Source organism: Eleutherodactylus coqui, chromosome 11 (assembly GCF_035609145.1).
Source record: "Eleutherodactylus coqui strain aEleCoq1 chromosome 11, aEleCoq1.hap1, whole genome shotgun sequence".
Classification (NCBI taxonomy): domain Eukaryota; kingdom Metazoa; phylum Chordata; class Amphibia; order Anura; family Eleutherodactylidae; genus Eleutherodactylus; species Eleutherodactylus coqui.
In genome coordinates, this window is record NC_089847.1 from 53,913,032 (window position 1) to 53,937,782 (window position 24,751).

At 43.0% G+C, this 24,751-nt stretch overlaps 1 protein-coding gene across 6 annotated transcripts in view; it reads right to left on the minus strand.

The window, feature by feature from the left end:
• Positions 1-19,806: 19,806 nt before the first annotated feature.
• The window catches only part of LOC136582851 (transmembrane protein 272-like), a 50,509-nt gene continuing 45,564 nt past the window's right edge, over positions 19,807-24,751 (minus strand). For all 6 annotated transcript variants that reach the window (XM_066584121.1, XM_066584119.1, XM_066584120.1 and 3 more), the window contains 2 exons: positions 21,449-21,631; positions 19,807-20,563 (listed from right to left, as the gene is read on the minus strand). In XM_066584121.1, the coding sequence (XP_066440218.1) occupies positions 20,379-20,563; positions 21,449-21,631 (368 nt within the window). In that variant the 3' untranslated portion in view covers positions 19,807-20,378. The remainder of the gene's footprint in view (positions 20,564-21,448; positions 21,632-24,751) is intronic.

The window sequence follows — 24,751 nt, forward strand, 5'->3', positions numbered from 1 at the left end:
TAAGTAGATCGCGGCAGGGAAAGAGTTCACAGAGGGATCGCGATCCCTGTGTGTCTCCGGCCGGAACTCGCGATGTTATCGCGAGAGCCCGGCCTGTCACCATGGCAACAGGACGCCAGACACTGGCGTCCTGTATTGCCTGTGCCTATTATCGCTGTACAAGCGATAAGGCATGGCAGAGCAGTAGCTCTGCCATGCCTTATGACAGCGATCATAGGCACAGTGATGTAAGTCCCTCAGAGGGACTCAAATAGTATTAAAAAAAAGAAAAGAAAAGTGTAAAAAAAATAAAAATGTAAAAAAAAAAATGTAAAAAACCCCTTTTTTATGCTTTTTCTAATATTAGCATAAAAAAAGGGGAAAAAAAACTAAAACCCCACATATTGGGTATTGACGCATCCGTAACGACGTGTACAAAAAGTTGAACACGCTTTTTATTTTGTACGACAAAAAGCGTAAAAAAAAACGCTAAAAAACAGAGGCAAAATGCTAATATTTAGCATTTTGCCTCACAAAAAATGCAATAAAAGTGATCAAAAAAGCCGTACATTTCCCAAAATGGTACCAATAAGAACTACAGCTCGTCTCGCAAAAAATAAGCCCTCATAGAGCTCCGTACATAGAAAAATAAAAAAGTTACAGGACTTTGAATGCAGCTATAGAGAAAAAAAAAAGATTTCCAAAAAAAGGGGGTTTTATTGCAAAAAAGTGTAAAAACCTAAAAAAAATATAACAATTTTGGTATCGTTGTTACCGTACCGACCCGCAGAAAAATTTTAGTGTGTCATTTATGCTGCATGATTAACGCTGTAAAAAAAAAAAAAAAAATCTATGGCAGAATTGATGCGTTTTCTCTCCCTGTTATCATTAAAAAAAAAAAAAAAAAAAATTTACGATATTGTCTATATACCCAAAAGTGGCACCGATAAAAACTACAGATCGCCACGCAAAAAACAAGCCCTTACACGGCCGCGTCCACGGAAAAATAAAAAAGTTATGGCTTTTGAAAAATGGAGATGGAAAAATACCAAAAAATCGCTTGGTCCTCAACGCCAAAATAGGCCATGTCATTAAGGGGTTAAAATCAATTAGAGCGTTGTACTGAGATTAACGTGACTCTCAGGGCTAAGGTGTTTTAAGTGCTTGAGAACAAAAATTTAAAGCAAAGAACAAATAAGTGCATCATATTTTTAAGTAAGATATATGTGTGTATTGATTTTTCATCCACACAGGTTTCCATAGCCTTGAACTTTTAATTTATGGGTTAGTGCAATTACTGCAATTCCAGAGTTGTAATTTTTTTTCCTTGTACAACTTGTTTTTTGTACAAATCTACTAAAAATAAATTAAAGTCAATTGTACACAAAAATGGTACCAACGGAAACGTCAGGACGTATCGCACAAAATGAGCCCTCGCTCAACTGTCGACAGAAAAATAAAGTTATTGTGCGCAGAAAATGGAGACAGAAAATAATTTAAAAAAATATATGTATTACAGCAAAAAAAACCCTATGAAAAATACAACTTGTCCCACAAAAAACAAGCTTTCATACTGCGACGTCGATGGATAAATAAAGGAGTTACGATTTTTTTTTTTTTTTAAAGGGAGGAGGAAAAAACGAAAATTGGGGGTGGGGGTGGGGGGGGGAGCTCCGTCACGAAGGGCTAAAGCTTAGCCAGAGTGACCAATGGGTTTTTGGTCACCACTTGTCTTCTCAAAGCCCTTCTACGCAAATTACTTTGGTGGGTTTGCCAGCTCTAGGAGGAGTACCAGTTGTTCCGATCTTCCTCCATTTAAGAATTATAGAGGCCACCGTGTTCTTGGTAACTTTTAGTGCAGCAGAATTTTATTTTTCTTATAGCTACCTCCAGATCTTTGTGTCTACACAATGCTGTCTGAGCTCTTCAGGAAGTTCTTTCCTCCTAATGACTTTGTTTTGGCTCTAAGATGCATTGTGAGCTGTTAAACCTTATATACACAGGGGTGTGTATTTTAAAAATCATCTCAAATCAAGGTGGACAGGAGCACTCCAAGGAGTAGGAACCTGTCAGGTTGCGTTCAGAGATGGCATTTTTGTTGCGATTATTCATCTGCAATTAAAGATCACTTTAAAATAATGCATACAGTTTTTAAAAACTGCATGCATTTTTCTTAAAAAATGTTAAAAACCCTCATTCTCAACAATACATGCATTAAAAAAGAAATACCGTATTTTTCGCCTTATAAGACGCACCGGTCTATAAGACGCACCCCCGTTTTAGAGCGGGAAAATAGGGGGAAAAAAATCAGTACTCACCTTCCCCGGCATTCTGCGGCGCTGCTGCAGGCTGTCGCTCCCTCCTGGTCCCCGGCAGAGCATTGCTTTCTGGACGCAGGGCTTGAAATCCCCACCTCCAGAAAGCTAATACTGTGATTGGCTGAAGGCGCACGTGTGTTAGCCAATCACAGCCATTCAATGATGTCATTGAATAGCTGTGATTGGCTGACGGCGTGTGTTAGTGAATGCTCTGCCGGGGCCCAGGAGGGAGCGACAGCCTGCAGCAGCGCTGCAGAACGCCGGGGGAGGTAAGTACTGATTTTTTTTTTTTTTTGACAGGAGGAGAGAAATCTTCTAACTGATCGCACATTTGTTCACGCGATCGCGAATTTAATGCGCAATCGCGCCACGTTAAATTCGTGATCGCGCTAAAAATGGCGATCGGAACGAATTTTCGCCACATTCGCTTTATAAGACGCAGGCACTGCCCCCCTCGACCCCCCCCCCCCCCCCCCCCCCCCCCCGCTTTGGAGGCGGAAAAAGTGCATCTTATAAAGCGAAAAATACGGTACATGTGGTTTTTGAAAATTTGCGGTTGAAAACAGCAGCAAAAAACGCAATGCATGAACACAGCCTTGAAGATACTCAAGAGAAATGAGGGGTTCCCAGAGCTAAATTTCAAGTCTCATCCCAAAATAGTCTGAATAATGTTAGTTTTTCATTAAAAAAAAAAGTTAGATTTTGAATATTTTATTTTAATTTTCTCATTATGTGGTATTGAGTAAAGAAATATAGAGAACAACATTTTTTTTTAAATTTGAGACTTAAAATAGCAATCTAAGCAGAGATGCTTAATCAGTCCACTGAGCACAGAAATGTGACAGTTTTATTATGTCTGTTATCTCTACTTTAGTGGACTGATTAAGCATCTAACTCTTTGCTCAGATTGCTGTTATTTTAAGTTTTAAAATGTTTGTGTGAACCTTTATTTAGATCAACCCTCTGCATTTGTATGTTATAATTGTGTCCCATCTAAACCAGTTTCATTTTATCCTGATGAAAAGTCAATAATAAGAACCCGAAAGCTCTCTGTAACATCAAGTATTTTTTTTAGCCATTAAAAGGTATCATATCTACAAGACTACTTGGTTTCTCTTACCGAGAACAATCACACTTTACTCTACTGGCTAATACAGTACCAACCCCCCCCCCCCCCCTTTTTTTTTTTTTTCTTTTTTTCAAAATTCTCATGGCACTGTTAAGAATAAAACAATGACATTGATGTCAATTGATACCTCTAGAAATGTATAGGTTAATTTTACATTTTAAAGGGAAGGCAGTTTTTTTTCATGCATCCCTTACTGTAAGAAAAAAAAAAAGAACAAATCAGATGTTTCTTTTTTTTTTCTCTAAGGAATAACAGTAACTCATGAAACACTGGCCTGACTCTTCATTTTATTGACCTCCCTCCGTAAATGAACGTTTCAAACACTATACAGAAAATTTGCTTATGATTAGGTGTAGTCACCTTTTCTCCATCCCGTCCTCGTTTTTTGACTCCGTATTGAGTGCTGGACAATGGCTGATATTCTGACTTTGCTGTTCCTGCTCAGTAGGATCTTTCCGGTTTACAAGTCAAATAGCTAGAATTGTGCCACATTTTCTTTTTTTTAACACACTGCAAACTGTATTTTTTTGTTAAGGAGTGCACATATTGAAATCATGACAAACTGTAGACTTCCAATGATTAACTGAGATAATTTTAAAGGGCCTCTCTCACTAAAACAAATTTTTCCATCTGTGCCCCTCATCTGACTGCCTGTCACAGTCTGGAGATCTTCTTTGTGTATTGCAGTCTCTTTCGTGCAGTGCAGCCTCCTCTCTGATACGTATTAGCGTCTATTAATGCAGAAATTTTTGGTTTAACTTTTACATCAAGCTCATGATGCGTCGACCAGCATTAGAGGCTATATCGTTTCTGCTTCCTGGGGGACAGTTTATACTTCACTGCTATTTTCACCTAAATAAGCTACATGCCATAATTCTACTCCGGAGGATGAGCTGCGATCTCCTCTATTATAACCGTGTGACAAGAGCTTTGTGATCATCAATAACTGTGATAGGGAGTGTCTGTTTCCTCCTCTAGGTAGTTTCTGTGGTAGGGTCCATGTAATAGTATGACACAGAATTATAAATTATTTCCAGACAGCATAATTCCAAGTAAATCTGAGCTGGTCAGAATTGAGATCATATGACCATCTTAGGGCTGACACCCACTGGCGTTTTTTTTTTGTTTTTTTTCCCCTCTATTGCGCTGCGAGAGCAAGTGAAAACACTCATCTCGCAGCGCAAGATAAAAGCTGGGATGACGCTGGGATATCGCCAGTCTTTTTAATGGGGCCAGCGGCAGCAGCGCTAGCCCCATTGAAAAGATACGGAGAATACCGCGGACTTCTGCCACAGCTGTCACAGCTGTGGCAGGAGTTTCCTTCATCCCCACTGGGATGAAAGAATCCTCTGCCACAGCTGTGGCAGAAGTGCAGCATGCTATCCCATTGCTTTCAATGGGATTGGCGCTGCTGACGATCCCATTGAAAGCAGTGGTTTGTGGCAAACCCTGCAGTATGATTTTCGGGGAAGGACTTGACGTATAAGTCCTTCCCTGAAAAATCATCATTAAGTGGTAAAAAAAGAAAAAAAAATTTACTCACCTCTTTGCCGCTCAGACGCGTTCTCCGGCTGGCTCCCCAACACTGCTGTCTAGCACTTTCAGCAGGCGGGGATTGCCTCCTGAAAGGGCTGTGCTGATTGGCTGAGCACTCAGCCAATTACAGCTAGTGCTTAGCTATTCATTCATTCGGTCCCCGCGGGGATGAAGGAAACTCCTGCCACAGCTGTGGCAGAAGTCCACGGTATTCTCCCTATCTTTTCAATGAGTCTAGCACACGCTGCCGCTGAGCCCATTAAAAAGACTGACGATATCCCGGCCTCTTTCTTGCGCTGCGAGGCGAGAGAGTGCAAGAGAGAATAAAACGCCAGTGGGTGCCCAGCCTTGGGAAAAACAAGCTGGGAGATTCAGATAGAAATTAATAATTAACCAGTGGTAACATTTGCTCTCTTATACAAGCTGGAGAATAGCTGAATGAAAAAAAAAAATCCAGAGTGGCCCTTTAATATTAATTTGCTCAAATCTAAAAAAAAATCCATGGCTCCTTTTGTAAAAGCTTTTACCCACTAGCTTTTTTTTCTTTTCTTTAGGCTGCGATATCGCTGCGTTTTTTTTTTTAAGTGGGACTTTCTAATGTTAAAATAACAATGCACAAAAATTGCAAGTTTGTTCATTTGTGATTCTTAACATTAGAAAGTCCCATTGAAAAAAACGCAGCGATATCACAGCGTTAAAAAATACGCTAGTGGATAAAAGTTCTTAGATTGCTGACTGGTTTACTCTGGGTTCATAAGGCCTTCTGCACACGGCTGGAAATTCCGCAACGGGATTTCTCGCAGAGTTTCTGCCCGTGGAAGCTGCCATAGGATTTCGTTAGCAGATGCAATCCTAGGCAGACGGCCGCGACTTGTCTGCGCGAAATCACACGCAGAAAAAAATCGCGACATGCTCCATTTCTGTGTGGGGCTCGCAGAACCCCGCACAGAAATATCACCCCCCGGTCGGCGCATGCGCCGGGTGCCCGGCAGCCGGCACATCAAACAGCCAGAGCCGCGGAAGCAGGTGAGTACGCGCCGGTCTCTTCAGGGGCGCGGCCCGGGTCCCGCTGCGAGAATTCTCGCAGCCGGATCCGACCCGGCCATCTGCTGGCGGCCTAAAGGGATTTTTTGTTGCAAATAATTGTAAAAATTACCTACCTTTCAAAGTTTTAAAATCTCTGCTGGTTGTCATTCAGGAGGAACTTTCATTGTTTACTTGTGAATAAAAATGTGTCCAGGTCATCTGATGGACACAAAAGTGCACAGATTCTTACAGCATGACCATACCAGTACTATTGTATCTTGTCACCACCACAAGTAGCAGGGGGACTGAGGTCTGCGTAGGATGGAGGATTAGGGTTCGTTTCAGTATTAGGCTTACATTATTAGCTGTAAATGCTTCCATTTGAGAGTGCGGCCACATTAACATGGAAGCATTTACAGCTATTAATGTAAGCCTAACACTGAAACTAACCCTAACCGTAATCCTCCATCCCAGGCAAAACTGATTCCCTACGCTGCTAGGAGCTTGCCGCTCATCTAACGTCATCTCCCCTCCAGGCTACTCCTTGCCTCCCGCCGCCAAGCTGTTACTGGAGCCGTGCCCCTCCATCCAGCCATGGAAAGAGCGCCCCCCGCTTCATGGGCACAGTAGGGTGACCGAAGCAGCTATAAGCAGCGCAGGACGAGCGAGCTGTGCGCGGAGAAGGGAGACTGGCTGCACGGCTTGCTCTCGTCCTCTCGGACGTCCTCCACTCACTCCCCCAATTAGGGACTGGGGGCATCACCTAGCTGTCAAGCAGCCTTACCCTTGTCTCCATCCATACTTGTGGAGACAAGATACAATAGTACCGACCATACCTGCCACTAGGCAATGGAGATTGAGGGGCAGAGGGCAGGGACAGCAAGCAGATTTTTTTCTTCCCAGGTGGCAGTCTTCTCTGGAGCAGCTAATGGAAGGACTAGAGAGCAAGCCACATGTGTATGGCTCAGTGAGCGCTGACCGCACTGTTTGGTGGGCAGCAGTCAGCAGGGACTTTTGTCTGCTGTGTCACCAATCAAAGAACTGCACACTTGGTAGCAGACACCACTAAATATGCACTGAGTCACCGATTTTCGCCTGTGCAAGCAGACAGACACTGTGATAGGTGCTGCTGACACTCTCTTCGTGTAAGTAATAACTGCACATCAATTCTGGAATGGATGTGATTGAACACTATTATCCTTAGTGGGGGATGGGTCTATACAAGCAACACTGCACTGTAGCCAGGGACCCGCCTGGTTGGGTAGGAGGCTACTGCGATGGATAGTTTACTGAGTTGAAGGCTACCTGGGAGAAGTATGGGGGGAGTGCTTGCTTTAGAGCACCTCCTGACCCCCTCCCACAGATATGTGCACATATTTCCCCTCCCTTCAGCAGGCTCATAGGTCCAGTTCAAAAATCTTTAAGCAGATCCATTCCCCACAGAGGCACGGGTGTCTGAGCTGGGGGGCAGTCTGTGAGAAAAGCATTATGGGTAACTTTGAAGGGGGCATACATTTATCATATGGAGCACTTTGGGAGGTAGTATACAGTACATATGACATAACCTTATATTGGATATTTAGGGGGACATTGTATATAGCATTATTTTCTATGGGACACCTTGAAAAATACTGTATTATATTACTCCAAAGTGCTCCATAAGTAGCACTATAGGGATACTATTTGCATGAAGCTATTTACCATGAGGAACGTTAAAAAGGGTAGAGTTACAGAAGAGTGTTGTGACATAATCTACCTACCACTGTAATTTTGAGGAGCACTATCTATCTGTATTTTACTATTTTTTTCTTAGAGCAGGGGGACTATAATTATAGCACTATTATTTCTTACAGTATTTAGGGGGGCACTGAGCAGCACCACACATGCATTATTAGGGCGCATTCAGATGACCATATATCGGCTGGGTTTTCACGCCCAGCCAATATACGGCGTGTCTCTCTGCAGGGGAAGGAGGCTGGAAGAACCAGGAGCACTGCTATGAGCTCCTACCCCCCCCCCCCCCTCTGCCTCCTCTCCACCCCCTCTACACTATCTGCAATGAGAGGAGGTGGGCTGGGGGGTGGGGCTAAGTTCAGAGAATTAGCCCCACCTCCTCTCATTGCAGATAGTGTAGAGGGGTGGAGAGCAGGCAGAGAGTGGCGGGAGCTCAGAGCACTGCTCCCGTCTCTTCCAGACTCCTCCCCCTGCAGAGAGAGACACCATATATCGGCTGGGTGTAAAAAACCCAGCCGATATACGGTCGTCTGAATGCACCCTTGGGGATAAAAACAGTATGGCACATTTAAAGGGGGCAGTAGGATGGAGGGGTTGTGAAAAGGGTGAGAATGTGCTGGGAAAGCATTGAGTCAAAAATGTCAGTATTGCAGAGACGACACATACATTTAATCAAAATTATTCAACCCGCTGTTGCAAATTAAGTTTATTTGTCAAATTTACAAGCTTGCAGCTGTTTGCAAAAAAAAAAAAAAATCAATCAAGAACAATTTAAATAGCTCAACGCAACTAATATGACAAGTGGTTTCTCCTAATTCAAAATGCAGCTTTTAGCGACTACTGCAGTATTGGAATAATTCAACCTTTGAATAACATTTCTGTAAGAGCACACACTTGCAAATCAGGTGCTGTCTTCAGTACACCTCATGCACCTAATCAAGTACTTCAGTTGCATCTGCTGTGCTTGAGATAAAACACATCAAATGCCTAGACTGGCTAGAGCTTTGGTGACTGTGATGTTGGATTGCATGTTATATATATGACTAATGGTCCTTTTCCACGGGCAGACCGTAGTTTAAACGACCTCACGAGTGCTGACATAACCGCTAAGGTCATTAGCGCTCATGTAAAGCGTTTACACAGAAAGATTTCACCGTTTGATCGCAGGCTTCTCGTCCACTTCTCACTTAACAAAGTGTGAGCGTTTTGTTTTTTTTAATGTGCATTTACACTGAACTATTATCGGTCAAATTCATTTGTTTGAATGAATTTTTTGATTGATAATGGTTACATGTAAATGGGCCATAACCCAAGGGAGTGGTCCATAAAGTTAAGAGATTACATCACTGCCTTGCCCAAATAAGGAAAAGGATACAAAGAGATAATATAGGCACTGAATGTTCCTAGACATACAGCTGGAAGCATAGTTTGCAAGTTGAAAATTAGAGGAACATTGGCTACACTACCTGGACATGGCAGAAAGCGGAAACTATCACCCATTGCCACTAGGTTCCTGAGGTGACAGGTTGTCAAAAACCCACAAGTGACTGCAAAATATCTGCAGTAAGAAATGGTGGGAGCAAGCATGGAGGATTCCATTTGCACAGTAAGCTGCATACTAAATGTTGATGGTCCTCAAGCCTGAACTCCACAACATCCACCTCTTCTGACTCGAAAAAACAAGAAAAATCGGCTGAAATACGCTCAAGACCATATAAATAAGCCAGAAAAGTTTTAAGATTCTATTCTGTGGAGCAATGAACTAGAACTGGAACCTATGGATCAGCAATAAGTCTGGAGAAGGAAGAATGAAGCATATGCTGAAAGCACCTTACCTACATGGTAGCATGGCAGTGGCTCTGTAATGTTCGGTGACCAAGAAAAGAGGTCCACACAGAGGAGCTGGCGGGGGTAGAAGTGTCACTTGTCACGGTGGCTCTACCAGACTCCTCCCCAGAGGGACGCACAGAACCTCTGCCAAGTCACCGCTAGGCCTCTTCCAGGCAACGCTGGGGCAGCAGTTACCTGTATAAGTGTGGTGAACTTGAAGTTTTCACACGTGATGCCACTGTTCCTTCACACAGTTGAGTATCCAGCGGTTGAATAAAGAGAGTCCACTCACGCACACGATTGGAACTTGGGAACGGGTAATGACCTGTGAACTTTACTGTATAATTTACATACAATACTTGCAGGAAAGACAGCTTTTGGTGATTGATCAGGGAGGAGAACTCAGGATGAAACCAGGCCTACAGTCTCAGTTATATGCATTGCTCTGCTCCTGAAGATGATGAAAGAATCACTCTAGCTCTTAATCACTTACATTTATAGAAGGGAAAACATCACGCCACTAGACAGATTTTGATACTTTCCTAGACATATCCCAGCCATTTCTAGACATTAACCTCTTGCATGCTGCAACTGTGCAATATACATAACAGCAGACAAGGCACAGTGCATCCACATGGAAGACATGACATGTATGATAATTATGGAGGGGCCAGTAATAGGTGTTTTGGGCCACTACACTGGAACTGCTTTGCTTTCTCTGGCATCGGAAACCAGCACCATGTCCATAACAAGATGGATTCAATGGAGTATCAGGAAATCCTAGGAAATAAACGTCATGCTTTTTGTGAGGAAGCTGAAGCTTGGGCGTCATTGGACCTTCCAAAAGAACAGTGATTCCAAGTATATCTCAAAGTCAACCAAAGCTTAGTTTCAGAAGAAGTCCTGGAAAATTGTGTCAAGACTAGGGATGAGCGAGCATACTCGTCCGCGCTTGATGCTCATTCGAGTATTAGGGTGCTCGAGATGCTCGTTACTCGAGACGAGCACCACGCGGTACTCGTCTCGATTAAACGAGCACTGACCATTGAATTCAATGGAGCCGGCAATACAGCCGGCTCCATTGAAAGCAATGGGCTGCCGGCGATCTCAGGATGAATTTTCCGGAAGGGCTTAAAAATATAAACCCTTACCTGAAAATCATCGTAAAATGTGTAAAAATAAAGAAATAAAAATATGTCAGCATAAAGATCGTTCTCCTCTGCCACAGCTGTAACAGCTGTGCAGAGAAGAACGATGTTAGCCCATTGAATTCAATGGAGCCGGCAATACAGCCGGCTCCATTGAAAGCAATGCGCTGCGGGCGATCGCGGGATGAATTGTCGGGAAGGGGTTAACTATATAAGCCCTTCCCTGCAATTCATCCAGAAATGTGTAAAAATAAAAAATATATATATATACTCACCTTTCCGCTGCAGCCGGAGTTCAGCCGCTGCTGCCGCCGGCAGTTCTCCTGAACTGCTTCTCTATAATATTCAGCAGTCGGGGCTTTAAAATCCCCGCCTGCTGAATGAGCTGCCTCTAATTGGTCACAGCCTGACCAATCAGAGGCAGGTCTCACTCACACACCCATTCATGAATGGGTGAGTGACTGCTGCCTCTCATTGGCTCAGCGCAGGGACCAATCTGATTGGTCAATGAGAGGCAGCAGTCACTCACCCATTCATGAATTCATGAATGGGTGTGTGAGTGAGACCTGCCTCTGATTGGTCAGGCTGTGACCAATCAGAGGCAGCTCATTCAGCAGGCGGGGATTTTAAATCCCCAGCTGCTGAATACTACAGAGAGCAGTTCAGAGAACTGCCGCCGGCCGCTGCTGAACTCCGTCTGCCGGGATCGGGTGAGTATATATATTTTTTTTATTTTTACACATTTCTGGATGAATTGCAGGGAAGGGCTTATATAGTTAACCCCTTCCCGACAATTCATCCCGCGATCGCCCGCAGCGCATTGCTTTCAATGGAGCCGGCTGTATTGCCGGCTCCATTGAATTCAATGGGCTAACATCGTTTTTCTCTGCCACAGCTGTTACAGCTGTGGCAGAGGAGAACGATCTTTATGCTCATAGTGGGGGGGGGGGGGGGGCGCTCTTGCCGCTATTGTGGCTTAATAGTGGGACCTGGGAACTTGAGATGCAGCCCCTCGCCTGCCCTATCCGTTTCTGTGTCGTTCCCATCACTTTTGTGAATTTCCCAGATTTTCACAAATGGAAACCTTAGTGAGCATCGGCGATATACAAAAATGCTCGAGTCGTCCATTGACTTTAATGGGGTTCGTTACTCGAAACGAACCCTCGAGCATCGCGGGAAGTTCGACTCGAGTAACGAGCACCCGAGCATTTTGGTGCTCGCTCATCTCTAATCAAGACCATTACAGTTGCCTAACTTGAAGACCACAGAAAATCTTTTGTGGGGTTTAAAAAAGCAGGTTGCAGAATATTAGTGAACTGGAGGAATGAGCTAAGATTCCTCAGGAGCGCTGTCAGAAACTGGTGTCTGGCTATGCATCACATTTGCTGCAGGACATAACCGGAAAAGGATGCTCTACTAAGTACTAAAGATGCTTATGAAGGGGTTGAGTAATTGTAAAGGGCGATTTCACACGGGGGCTTTGGGCACACATGAGACATGCGCATAAAAAGCACTTCTATAGATTCCTAGGGAAGTGCTCACATGAACGATTGTTAGATGCACGGAATCCACGTATCTAACAAAGATAGGACATGTGAGTGCAAATTTGCATGTCAGCTCTGAGGTGCGCACAAACATAGCACCTGTCTTATCCTTGCTGCGTGATTTCCATACTCTCCTATGGGAGCTGGAAAGCCCGCACCTCGGATCGTGTGAATTAGCCTGTTCACGCATTCTTTAGAGCAGTGAAGTCGCGAGCAGACAGCGCCCATGTGAAAGAGCCCTAAGACTGCAGTAGTCATTAAAAGTGGCATTTTGCATTGATTCTGAAAAAACACTAGTTATATAAGTTGCGTTGAGCTGTTTAAGTTGTTCTTGTTTGATTGTTTTTCTTGCCAATAGCTGCAAGTTTTTAAATTGAGAACTAAACCTAATTTTAAGTGGGGGTTAAATAATTTTGATTGCAATGGTAGCTGGAAGAAGTCAAAGTGGAAGATGGGAAGAGCAAGCAGCTCAAAGAAGATCTAATTTGTAGTTATATTATGAGGGTGCATTCACATGGGCGAGAAAATTGTGCAAGGTTTTGTGCGTTGAGAGACGCACGAAAATACAACACATTATTTACAATGCGTGTATCTACATGGACGATTTTTCTCTCACAGCATCGCTGGAAAAATTGCTTCATGTCCTATTTCCATGCGATTCTCGCACGAGAATAAATCCTGCAGTTGTGCGGGCTCTTGCATATCACATAATACACCGAGAGTGTGTCTTTGTGTTGTGTGATGCAATTAGGGCTTTACATTCTCTCTGTTGCTCATGTGAATGCACCCTCCAGACATAGAGTGGTGGTGTTATTTAGCCAGGGTGTGGGATGGTTATTTAGTGACGGAGTAGGTGTGTTATTCATTCGCTACATTTATTACATTATTATTATTTATTATGAAGGTAGGGCTAATCGATGTATACAGATTCTGGTACAGCATTGGGTATGCCTGTTTTTCCCAGTAGAGCAGTGGTGGCGAACCTATGGCATGCGTGCCAAAGGCGGCATGCAAAGCCCTCCCTGCTGGCACGCGCCGCCATTGGCCACTGACCATGTTAGTGAATACCAATACAAGAAGCCGCTCCCGTGCAGGTTTCCACTCAACGGTGCTGCTAGTGGCACTGATCCCGGCGCACACTGTGACGTCGGCTTGCAGCCGGAATCCTCCTCCCCACTCCCCTGACATCTCCTGAATTGTTCCGCGAGAGCAAGGGGAGGAGGTGTCTCGCAGCACACTGACGTCACAGCGTGCACCTTGGATCAGCACAGCAGCAGTGCCGAGCAGAGGAGGAGAGGTAAGTATATGGGTCTCATGGGGGTCACTATTCCTACTGGGGACCGCTGTGGGGGTCACTATTCCTACTGGGGTCCGCTGTGGGGGTCACTATTCCTACTGGGGTCCGCTGTGGGGTCAGTATTCCTACTGGGGTCCGCTGTGTGGGTCACTATTTCTACTGGAGGCTGCTGTGGGGGTCACTATTCCTACTGGGGGCCGCTGTGGTTGTCACTATTCCTACTGGGAACCACTGTGGGGGTCACTATTCTTACTGGGGGTTGCTATGGGAGTCAGTATTCCTACTAGGGGCCGCTGTGGGGGTCACTATTCCTACTGAGGGGGTGCTGTGGGAGTCAGTATTCGTACTGGGGGCCCCGGTGGGGGGGGGTCAGTATTTCTGGTATGAAGGTAGGAGACCAGGATAAGTCATGGGCTCCACATAAATGTAGCAACTCTTGTTCAGTTAAACTGTGAGAATGGCTGAAAAATAAAAAAAGATCTATGGCTTTTGCTGTGCCTATGGTTTGGAGCCTACAAACCATACAGATGACTGCTATTTCTGCTTGACTCCGCCTATAAAGGCAGGATTGTCAATGAAGAAAACAGGAACAGTTCAAAACCCAAATCTTTCATCTGCTATTCGACCTATTTCACATTCAGATAGTTTACTAGTTCCTACTCCACCCCAACATTATGAGTTTGAAGTAGAGAATGAAGAAACTATGGAAAAAGAAGAACCCAACTTTGAGGTTAAAGATGATACACTGCATAGACTGAGTCAAGCAGAATTGAGTGATCTCATTCGAGACCTTTACTTGTCAAAGGACAAGGCGGACCTTCTAGGCTCAAGACTACAGCAATGGAATCTTCTCCAACGTGATGTCAGGGTCTCACCGTACAGAAAACATCAGAGGGATCTGCTTCCTTTTTTTGAGAAGAAAAACAATCTGGTTGTTTGCTGCGACATTAATAGGTTGTTGAAATGTGTGAATTTGAACCATGATCCAACTGAATGGAGGCTATTCATAAACTCCTCCAAGCTTAGTTTGAAAGCTGTATTACTTCACAACGGCAACCGTCTTCCTTCTATTCCTGTTGGTCATGCAGTTTACATGAAGGAGACTTATACAAACATGATAGCCCTCCTCGACTCAATCAAATATGCTGAAGTGGAAAATCTGTGGCGATCTAAAAGTCATCGCTGTACTCTTAGGAATGCAACTGGGGTACACTAAATACTGTAGCTTTTTATGTATGTGGAACAGTAGGGATAGGAAATCACATTACATTCAAGCGGACTGGCCTGTAAGAAATCTTGACTCCGTCAAGAAAAATGTTGTTGCCGAACCTCTCGTGGACCCAAAAGATGTTCTTCTTCCACACCTTCATATGAAGCTGTTTTTAATGAAAGATTTTGTCAAAGGTATGAACCAGGAAGGACAGGCATTTAAGTATTTAAGAAACAAATTTCCTAGATTGAACAATGCAAAGGTTAAGGAAGGTATTTTGTTGGGCCACGAATTCGATAACTTGTAAAGGGTCCTGCGTTTGACCAAGTTTTGGAGGGAAAAGAAAAGGAACCTTGGCAAGCCTTAAAGGGAGTTATTCATGGATTCGTAGGCAACAAAAGAGATGATAACTACACCCATTGGGTGACAGTACTTCTGGAAAAATACCATCAACTCGGATGCAACATGTCCCTTAAAATCCATGTTCTCCACTCCCCCCAAGACTTTTTCCCTCCTAGTTTTGGAGCTGTCAGTGATGAACACGGAGAAAGATTCCACGAGGATATTTCTGTAATGGAACAAAGGTATCAGGGCCGTTGGAATGAAGCAATGCTTGCGGATTACTGCTGGTCTGTGTGTAGGGATGCTCCGGAACTCCCTTACAAGAAACAAGCCAATAGAAAACTATCTCATAAAGTGACCATATGATTCACACCGAACCACCTGCCAGGAATTCTTCAATCAATTTAGAACTCTTAGAATGTAACTGTCATTAAAAAAAAATTCAAATGCACTTTCAATGTTGTTAGCATATGTAAATAAAATGTATCATTTTCTCTTAAAATAACATACTTTCACCTATTGTATATCACAGAAACTAGAGCTAATAAATATTTTTCTTTGACATATTTGGTTTTTCTCACCCCAAAATTAATAAGATTTGAGTCATGAAGTTAAGGAAACATTCCAAAATATATTTTTTTGGTTGGCCAGTGTTATTAGTGAGTCTGATGCACGCTGCATGAAGGAGAGATACTGTCACAGCGCTAAACACTGCCCCAGTATTAATAAGTGCTTCTTGCAATGTACATACTGCACATATGCATATACACTCACAAATATAGTGCTATATATCCATACTGCAAACATTACTTGCACTCAGGATCTCAGAATTGGCTCTGCACATACTGCTTGGAACGGTTTTGTCTGTGGCAAAATGGGCGTTGGGCTGGGACCAAGTTCTCTGTTGGGACATCCTTTATTACTTGGTGATTCACAAAGTTATGGATATGATAAATTTTAGTTTTGATTTGTATTAATCCCCTTTGGCTGCCTTGTGTGACCATTACAGATGATTCAATATGTTCTTGCATTATAGGATACCCTCTAACTTTATGTTTTTGTAATTCTACCATGTTTTTTTCTGGGGTATGAATTACATTATATGGTTGCATTGTATGTTACTTTGGCACTGTGCACTTTACTTTTAATTAAATTTTGGACATGCATGGACTATTATTGCCATTTGCATTTATTTCTAGAGTATTCATTCTCTTCTACATATCTTTAACTGTGATTTGCGTCTGGAATTGTTCGATAACATATATTTATTTTATTCACATATTGTGGGTCATATCTCCTTTACTAAATATATAAACCTGACCTAAAGAGTCTCCCAACCAGTATTTTAACACTACCTCCACCCAACATGTCTATCATTTGTTCCTTACTACTTATAGATTGCAAGCTCATATAGGCAAGGCTCCTAAGAAATGTCTGTATGTTGATGGCGCTTTTGAAATAAATATTTAAATCACAATCTCACAATTCCCCCTCCTATCGCGCTCAGCATGAAAAATCAACCTAAACATCCAAACTAATCCTACCTGCAGATAAAATCAATATGGGGCCTGAAAGTAAAGATGTGTTATTGAGGGTTCTCTGGGTACAAATGTGTATTTAGTGCCGCAAATGCAGTGTTGATCATACTCTCTTGTAGACAGATGCCCCACTTTCCCAGAGATGAAATGGGCAGGTGCTAAACCCTACCATCCTCATCCACACAGTTGTTTTGTTAAATCACAGCACACCCATTGTATGTCCAGAAGAGGAGAAGAGAAGAGAGGGCTGCCTTTAGCTACTAGTCACATGATGCTATGATATGCTGACCACTCATAGTGACGTGGACAAGTGGTGATCATTGCTACTGACTAATGACGTCAGTAGTGGTCGTTGCTACTGGTGTGGTCATGTAGTTGCTGCTAAAAATGGTAAGGCAAAACATCTTACGGATTATGAATCCATATGCAAGTACATTTGAACAGCATTACGTGTACTCCATATTTGTACCTGGAGAGCCCCTTTAAATTTTATGGCTCATGTAATATGTGGTTACAGTCTTGTTACATACTGTCAACATCAGCATGAATCAAACTAATTGACCATAGACTCATAGACTGGTAGAGTTGGAAGGGACCTCCAGGGTCATCGGGTCCAACCCCCTGCTCAATGCAGGATTTACTAAATCATCCCAGACAGATATTTGTCCAGCCTTTGTTTGAACACTCCCCCCCAACCCCTCCCCCCGTGGTAACCTGTTCCACTCATTGATCACCCTCACTGTCAAAGTTTTTCCTAATATCTAATTTGTGTCTTCTTCATTTCAGTCTCATCCCATTGCTTCTAATCCTTTCCTTGTGCAAAAGAGTATAGGGCTGATCCCTCTGCACTGTGACAGCCCTTCAGATATTTGTAGACCGCTATTAAGTCTCCTCTCAGTCTTCTTTTTTGCAGGTTAAACATTCCTAGATCCTTTAACCGTTCATCATAGGACATGAATTGCAGACTGCTCACCATCTTGGTAACTCTTCTCTGAACTTGCTCCAGTTTGTCTATGTCTTTTTTAAAGTGGGTTGCCCAGAACTGGACACGGTACTCCAGATGAGGTCTGACTAAGAAAGAGTAGAGGAGGATAATTACCTCACATGATCTAGACTCTATGCTTCTCTTAATACATCCCAGAATTGTGTTTGCCTTTTTGGCTGCTGCATCACATTGTTGACTCATGTTCATGCAAACTACCAACCACTAGACATTGAGTTTTCACCCACAATTTTGCATCTTGTTCAAAGGCCCTGTTCATTTTGTTGCAGAAGACTAGGCTCACGCCATGTATTTTCACCATGTTAAAACTTCTTATTTTTTTGTTTAGCAAATTTACCTTTAAACAGGATGCAACAGGACAGGATATAAAGTGATAGAGATTCCTTTCTTCATCCTAATTAAGAACAGGATCCTATGCTTTGTAAACTAGATGTCAATGACAACAGGATACAGCAGTATAGGGTTCCTGTTGCATCCTGCATTAGAGGAAGCCTATTACCTAAAATTCCCATAAAAAAAACAATACTAAACTAAGATATAGTATTGACAAACAAATGTAACCATATCATTCCTTCTCTTCATAGTGACTCCACGGCCCCATAATCCAATTAACAATTTTCTTGCTGCCCTGGTTCACGCTCCTAGGCCTTTTCAGTCGAGCACAGTTTTAGCACAGTTTAGGCATGTGAAAAGATTACGGCTATTCTGCACTTAAGAGCGCGTGAACAGGTGATTTCCAGCTATTTTAATTAGCTGTGAAATTCCCCGTTCACACGATCAGAGGTGCGTGGTGCATGTTATCCAGCTCCCATAGGAGTCTATGGAAAGCACGCACCAAAAATAGGTCAGGTCCTATCTTTTCTCACTCCAAGGACCTTAGATGCGATCTTTGAAGTCGCATGTCCTATCTTTGTTAGGTGCGAGTATTTAGTACGTCTAAAATTCCTTCATGTGAAACCATTGTTTCTAATAGACACAATCTTTTCACCCGCCTCTAATGTGCTAAATCAGCGCTCATTTGAATAAGGCCTAAGAATCATAGAATGGTAGAGTTGGAAGGGACCTTCAGGGTCATCTGGTCCAACCCCCTGATTAATGCAGAATTCACTATATCAACCCAGACAGATGTCTGTCTGGCCTCTGTTTGAAGACTTCCCAATTGGTACAAACCACACTCCTTTTCTAATGATTGACAGCTCGCTTGAGCTGGAGACGCAGTGCATTCCACACGCTTGTGCTGCAATTCACTGCGGTCCATGCACAGTCATGTGCCCTGCTGTGGCCATCAGGGACTCGCTGACATCAAGCATAAGCACTGATTCTAATCTTGAAGAAAGAAAAAATCATTCCATTCAGCATGGTGTGAACCGGACCTTAAAATTTTTTATATCTGTAGTTACCAAAAGGATTAAGCAACAAGCACGGTTTGCAGGCAGTCTCAGATTCAGGCTGAATGCACACATGCGTATATTGGCCGCGTTTTCACATCCGGCCGATATACGCTGCGCCTCTGATACATTGGTTTACAATGCATCAGTGCACATGGGCATATTTCCGCAGCATAAAAGCACCCGGCCGGCCAAGATAGTGCATTTCGTCCGGGGGCTTTTATGCTGGGAGGTGGGAGGGAGTTTAGCAGCGTGACTAAACTCTCCGCCCCTTGCCGGCTGTTTGCAATGACAGGGGGCGGGCTGGGGTGGAGCTAGTTGCTGAACTCCCGCCCCATCCCAGACCCTCCCATTGCTGGCTGTAGCAAGGGGCAAAAAAGGGGATGGATGTTTAGCACACTGTCTCCCCCCCCCCCCCCCTTCCACCTCCTCCCCTTGTCAAGAGAAGGTGAAGGGGAGGGAAGGGGGAGACACTGTCTCCCTCACCCAACGGCATTGAGGGCTCAGGCCAGGGCTGTCTGAACGGGTGTACAAACATTAAATTTGTGCACTAATTCACACGTTTTTACATCACCGGCAGCCAAATGTGTAAAACGCTGAAGCCCGTGTGAATAAGCCCTCATGCTGTAATTTAGCTCATTTTGGACATGTTCCAGTTAAACTAATATTATGGATTGTCGGTGTTTTTGAGGTTGTTGTCTAGCCTTTGTTCCTTTTCTAGCAATGAAGCTTTTTAGTGTCTGATTTGCTGTTCTTTTCCAAAATGACAATTCAAATATCTATATGAGTTTTGAAAAATGCTGGTTTTATTTAGACAATTGAAAACTTATGAACTGAAATGCAGCAAGCAAAAAATTGTCTGTTTTCCATGAGAAGCCATTAAAGTGCAAATGAAATTAGTAGCAGTCATGCACAGTGTTGCGATATTGAGGCTTTAAATACCCCTTGAATAATTTTTTAGGTTTGTAGTAAACAAGTGCTTTGCAGTTCCACAAAGATGAGTGTCAAGTGCTCCCAGACAGCAGCAGCATTCACCACAGAGCTTCTTTTGGTCACTGACTATATTGCTGTTTCATGATCATTTATATGATCAGGCATGCTAAGTAGAATGTTTACTTTTGTTGGCGCCACATGAAACCATCAGCAATAGATTAGCCGGTTTTCTGCATTGTGATGAGTAATTTCAGCCCTTCAAGATCATTCAATGGCTTTGTGTTTTTTGCACCATATACAGAGTTTATCCCACATCCTTCAAATGTTGAGTTTTTCTCAATCCTCTGGTAAAGTTCTGGTCCAGAATTTAGTACCAAAATGTGACAAGCTTAACTTTTTTTCAAGTTCTTCTGTTCTTTGTTTTTAACCATTGACAGCCAAACAGGCCCACAACATGATACAAAAAAAGCAGCAGTAAATGACTGATGCCAAAAATGCAATACCTAACCCAATGTACTGTACGATGAGGGTCCAAAATGCAAAGAGGTACAAAACATTATGGCACTGTCCATGGTACGAGAGGTAGTGACGGAAAACCCAGATACTTCCTAAAAGAGGAATCCAGAGTTAGATGCATATAACACTTTCAAAACAAACAGAATTACTGTAATGGCATGCTAAATGTTATCTATCTGGCTAATGCCTGCACTAAAGTTTATTCTAGTCATATTATAGTTAACAGGTAAACAGTTTAGTGTGGGTTTTTAGGGTGAATGCACACAGGGGCGGATTTGAATTGCAGAATCCGGAGTGGACGACCACCTCCGGATTCTGCAGCAAACACCGCCCATTTCTTGTGGATTTTGCACAGACGGCTTCCGTGGGAAGAGTAGGAGTTTAAAAACAATCTGCACTGCGCAGGTCCGACGGCGAGTCATGAGGACCATCCACAGCACAAGAAGAAGATAATGAAAGCAGGTAACCTCAGACGCCGCTGCTGCCAAGACCTGATTCCGCTGTGGGATTCTGTATGCGGAATCCGACCCGCCCATGTGCATGCGGCCTAAGGATATGTGCAGAAAATCTGCGCCAAATCCACTGCAGCAAAATTCCCACCAAATGTGGCAGATTTGCAATGGATTTCAGCCATTGCATTTATTCTGGCACACATCAGCTCTCTGCACTTAAAGAACCCTGGCCATGGCAAATAGCTGATTGGCTGATTGCTACTAAACACAATGGGACCACGCAAAAAAAAATCTGAAAAATCTTAGTAAAGTGGCTTTCCCAGTTGAAACTATTGATGATCTATCCTCAAAATGTTCTCATTAGTTGATAAACAGAGGTGTGGCAACCAGCATTAATAGCATAATTTTTTTAGCTAATAGCATTCATTCACTTATTTTCTGTCTAATGTAAGAGAGACCAATGGCAACAAATGTCTGATTGGTTGTTTGTGAGCACTTCACGTGTATAAATTCTTCAGTTCTTACCCGTTATCAGCCAACAGAACCAGAAGATGGACAGCGTGCAGAAGAACAAAAAAAACAAGATTAACTTGTCACTTGAAAGTAGCATCACAAGTGTGCATCCAATTAAGAAGAAAAGTACTCCTTGCACCAGCACGTAGACAGGGATGTGTTTTTCCAGCGCACACTCACCCAAGTAGAATGTTCCTGTGTGAAGGCAAGTTATTAATCCCACTATTCATATGAAACGTCCTGTAAACTTACATCTGTCACCGAAATGCCTATGTCTATTTGTGCTGCTAAACCAGCCATTTTATAATCATAGACCAAATATATTTTGCACTTTTCAACAATGCAGGGTTTCTTAGTATAACTGACATTATGACATATTTTTTGAATTAAAATAACTGGCCATGTTATATATTAGGATTGCTGAACAGAGGATATGTCAGGTTTCTTCAACAAAACATTTCCGACTTTGGAACAATCTATATTTATGGGAAATTAGTAAAATGTTGGGAATATGTGGTATATTTTTTGAAAAGGGGTATAGTAAATCTAACACAGATTTTGGACAGGGACACATATATGGATTTTATTTTTTTTTAAATTTTGCACTGAGGGATAAAGATAAGTGCATTTATTTCCAATCATATCATGTGTTAATTTTTGAAATAATGGCAAATAGACAATTGGTAACTGGGAAGTTATAGTTTGGGCTGAAAAAGTTAAGGTGAGGAAAAGTTAGATTGGAAATCCCAATCATAACTGCGGAGTGGAGTCTAAGGTATTGTGAGATCTTTGTCATAGAACCTGATAGAGGGGGTATGGATTTTCCCACAGGGAAACCCCAGGTCTGTATAGTCTTCATTACCAACAGCTGATGCATGCATGGATGGATAGGATATACAGATTTCTGGGCAGTAAAAGTAGTCAGTTGGGCTGAGGTCAAGGCTAGCAGAGTATGTTCACAGAGATAGAGAGATCTAGGGTAGAGTCCAGCAGAGGTCAGACACAGCTATAGACAGCTAGAAGGTAAGGGTGGTCAGCTGACAGGTAGACATGGGCAGAAGAGAAGCTGGACCAAATGCCAAGAATATGGAACAGATGAACCCTATTTCAGCTATTGGTGCAAAATGGACCATATAGCTCCATCAGTGTTTATTAGGGAAAGGGTCCTTAAGAAGCCTGGAGTGGCTGGGCATTGGCTGGAGATGGAGAATTTTGACACACTACACACTGACCTTTTAATGAAACAGGAGTCAATATGCATGCACCTGAGACACAACACCATGGATAGAAGAAGTAGACGTGCGGCTTTGTGCAGACATATGTATGCATGTAAACACGCTCGTCTGCATGAGCCTTGACATTGTTACTTTTTCAGAACATGAGCAGTCTAAAGGTTCGTTTATTGAGAGGGGAGCTGTAGTTTCCATTGATGCCATTTTGCAAAAGGATATTGTTAAGTTGTGCATCTGGGAATTGTGGTTATACAGGTTTCCATGTGCACAACTTCACAGGTGGAGGATAATTGAGCTTGCTGGGCATGGTATTTGCCAGCCAACCAATTCCTCTGGTCTGCTGCATATAAATACCAGCTTCTCTTGCCAGAGAAGGCTGGTCATTTTATCATGTTTATACATTCTCTGTTAATCCCACTCTGAGGTTAGTTTTAGGGATGTCTAGTCTGTAGTGTCTCTCTCACTTCCCATTAAGACGGTCTGGACATATGCACACCCCCTCTTCTCTTCCCTTTTACAGGTGCAGCCTCCAGACGTCTGATGTCTTATGTGTGTGTCAGGTGGGTGATACCTGACACTGTTCTCCGTATGTTAGTATGGTGTGTGACTCTTTCCCCTTGGTGTGAGGACACTTGCTCTAGCAATGGTTTATCTGTATGCATGTGAGCTCTGAGTGAGGTTTTTTAGATTGGGTTTCTTTGTCACCCTAGGGTTTTGCTTTTATGCATGATGTGTGGTGCGTGTATGAACAGTGTTGTGTTCATTGGGTCTGTGCAGATACTAGACAAGGTGTATGAACAGTCCTGTTCTATCTTGCGTGCAAGTCCCTGGGGTGATGATGTGAACTTTGACATGTTCAGTGTCTGTCTAGATTTCCAGACATCAGGTGTGAACAGTCTTGTTCTGTGAGTTGGTGTGAGCTGCATCCAGTCCTACTGTGGATCATTTGCCATCCAGGGATAGGTAGGTCCCTAGTTTCCAGTACGGGGTCGTCCTTATCGGGACAATCGCCCTGCCTGTAGGCAGCTTCCACGTAGTGGCTGTCCTGTGAGAGTAGGGATATGTTATGTCTGCCCGTGAGACAAGTTCACAGTCCTACGTAGGCATTCAGTATGCATTTTGTGTGTACGTATGGCGTTTGTGTGAACGCCGTCCTGCGTGCGCGCTGAGGCTTGGTGCCCTGGTGTTGCACGAACATAACAGTTATGCATGCAACTCTTTGATAGTCTTTTCTTGCATTTCTTTGGGAGATGGATGAATGATAAATGGCAATTTTGGCTTTTTAAATTAATTTCTATGCCTTCACAGTGCACGATAACAGACATAGTATTTTTATAGTGCAGATCATTACGAACGCAGCGATACATAATGTGTTTATTTTTCGTATTTTTGCCTAAAAGGGGTAATTGTGTTTTTTTCTTGTCTTTGTTAACGTGTTTTTGTACTTAACTTTTTTCACATTTTTGTCTTTCAGGTGGACTTAAAGATGACATCCTTTGATCACTAGTATATTACACTGGACAGATTATGTATTGCAGTGTAGTATACTTTTGACAGTTCTCCTATCGGACCCTGCCTCTGCAGGGTCTGATAGCCTGGTTTGCATGTCAGCCCCCTCCCCCTATCAGCCACCTATATGGCATGATCTTTATTGAGTACAACATGTAAGGGGTTAAACGGATGGAATCAGGAGCCAGACTGTGAGTAGGCAGCTAAGTCCCGTCTCTTCCTGGCACATGACATTCATGCCAGTCTTAGACTAGGCCATGATGCTTTTAAGGCAGTAATTACTGTAAAAGTACATATGGCTAGCTAGAAGGGGTTAGAGGAGTTATTCGTAAACATTTATTTTAGAACATGCTGTTCAGCATGCTGTACTAGAATAAAAAGATATACTCATCTTCCTAGCTCTTCCACCTGCTGTTTTTCTAGCTCCTGGTCCCCGCTGACCTTCCATTTTGGGTGCAGAGCATTGATGTCAGCAACACCTAGTCATGTGATCACTGCAACAGATCACTGGCTAAAGGGAACTGGTTATTAGGAACAACAGTCACATGACCCTGGAGTTAGTGACATTATTGCC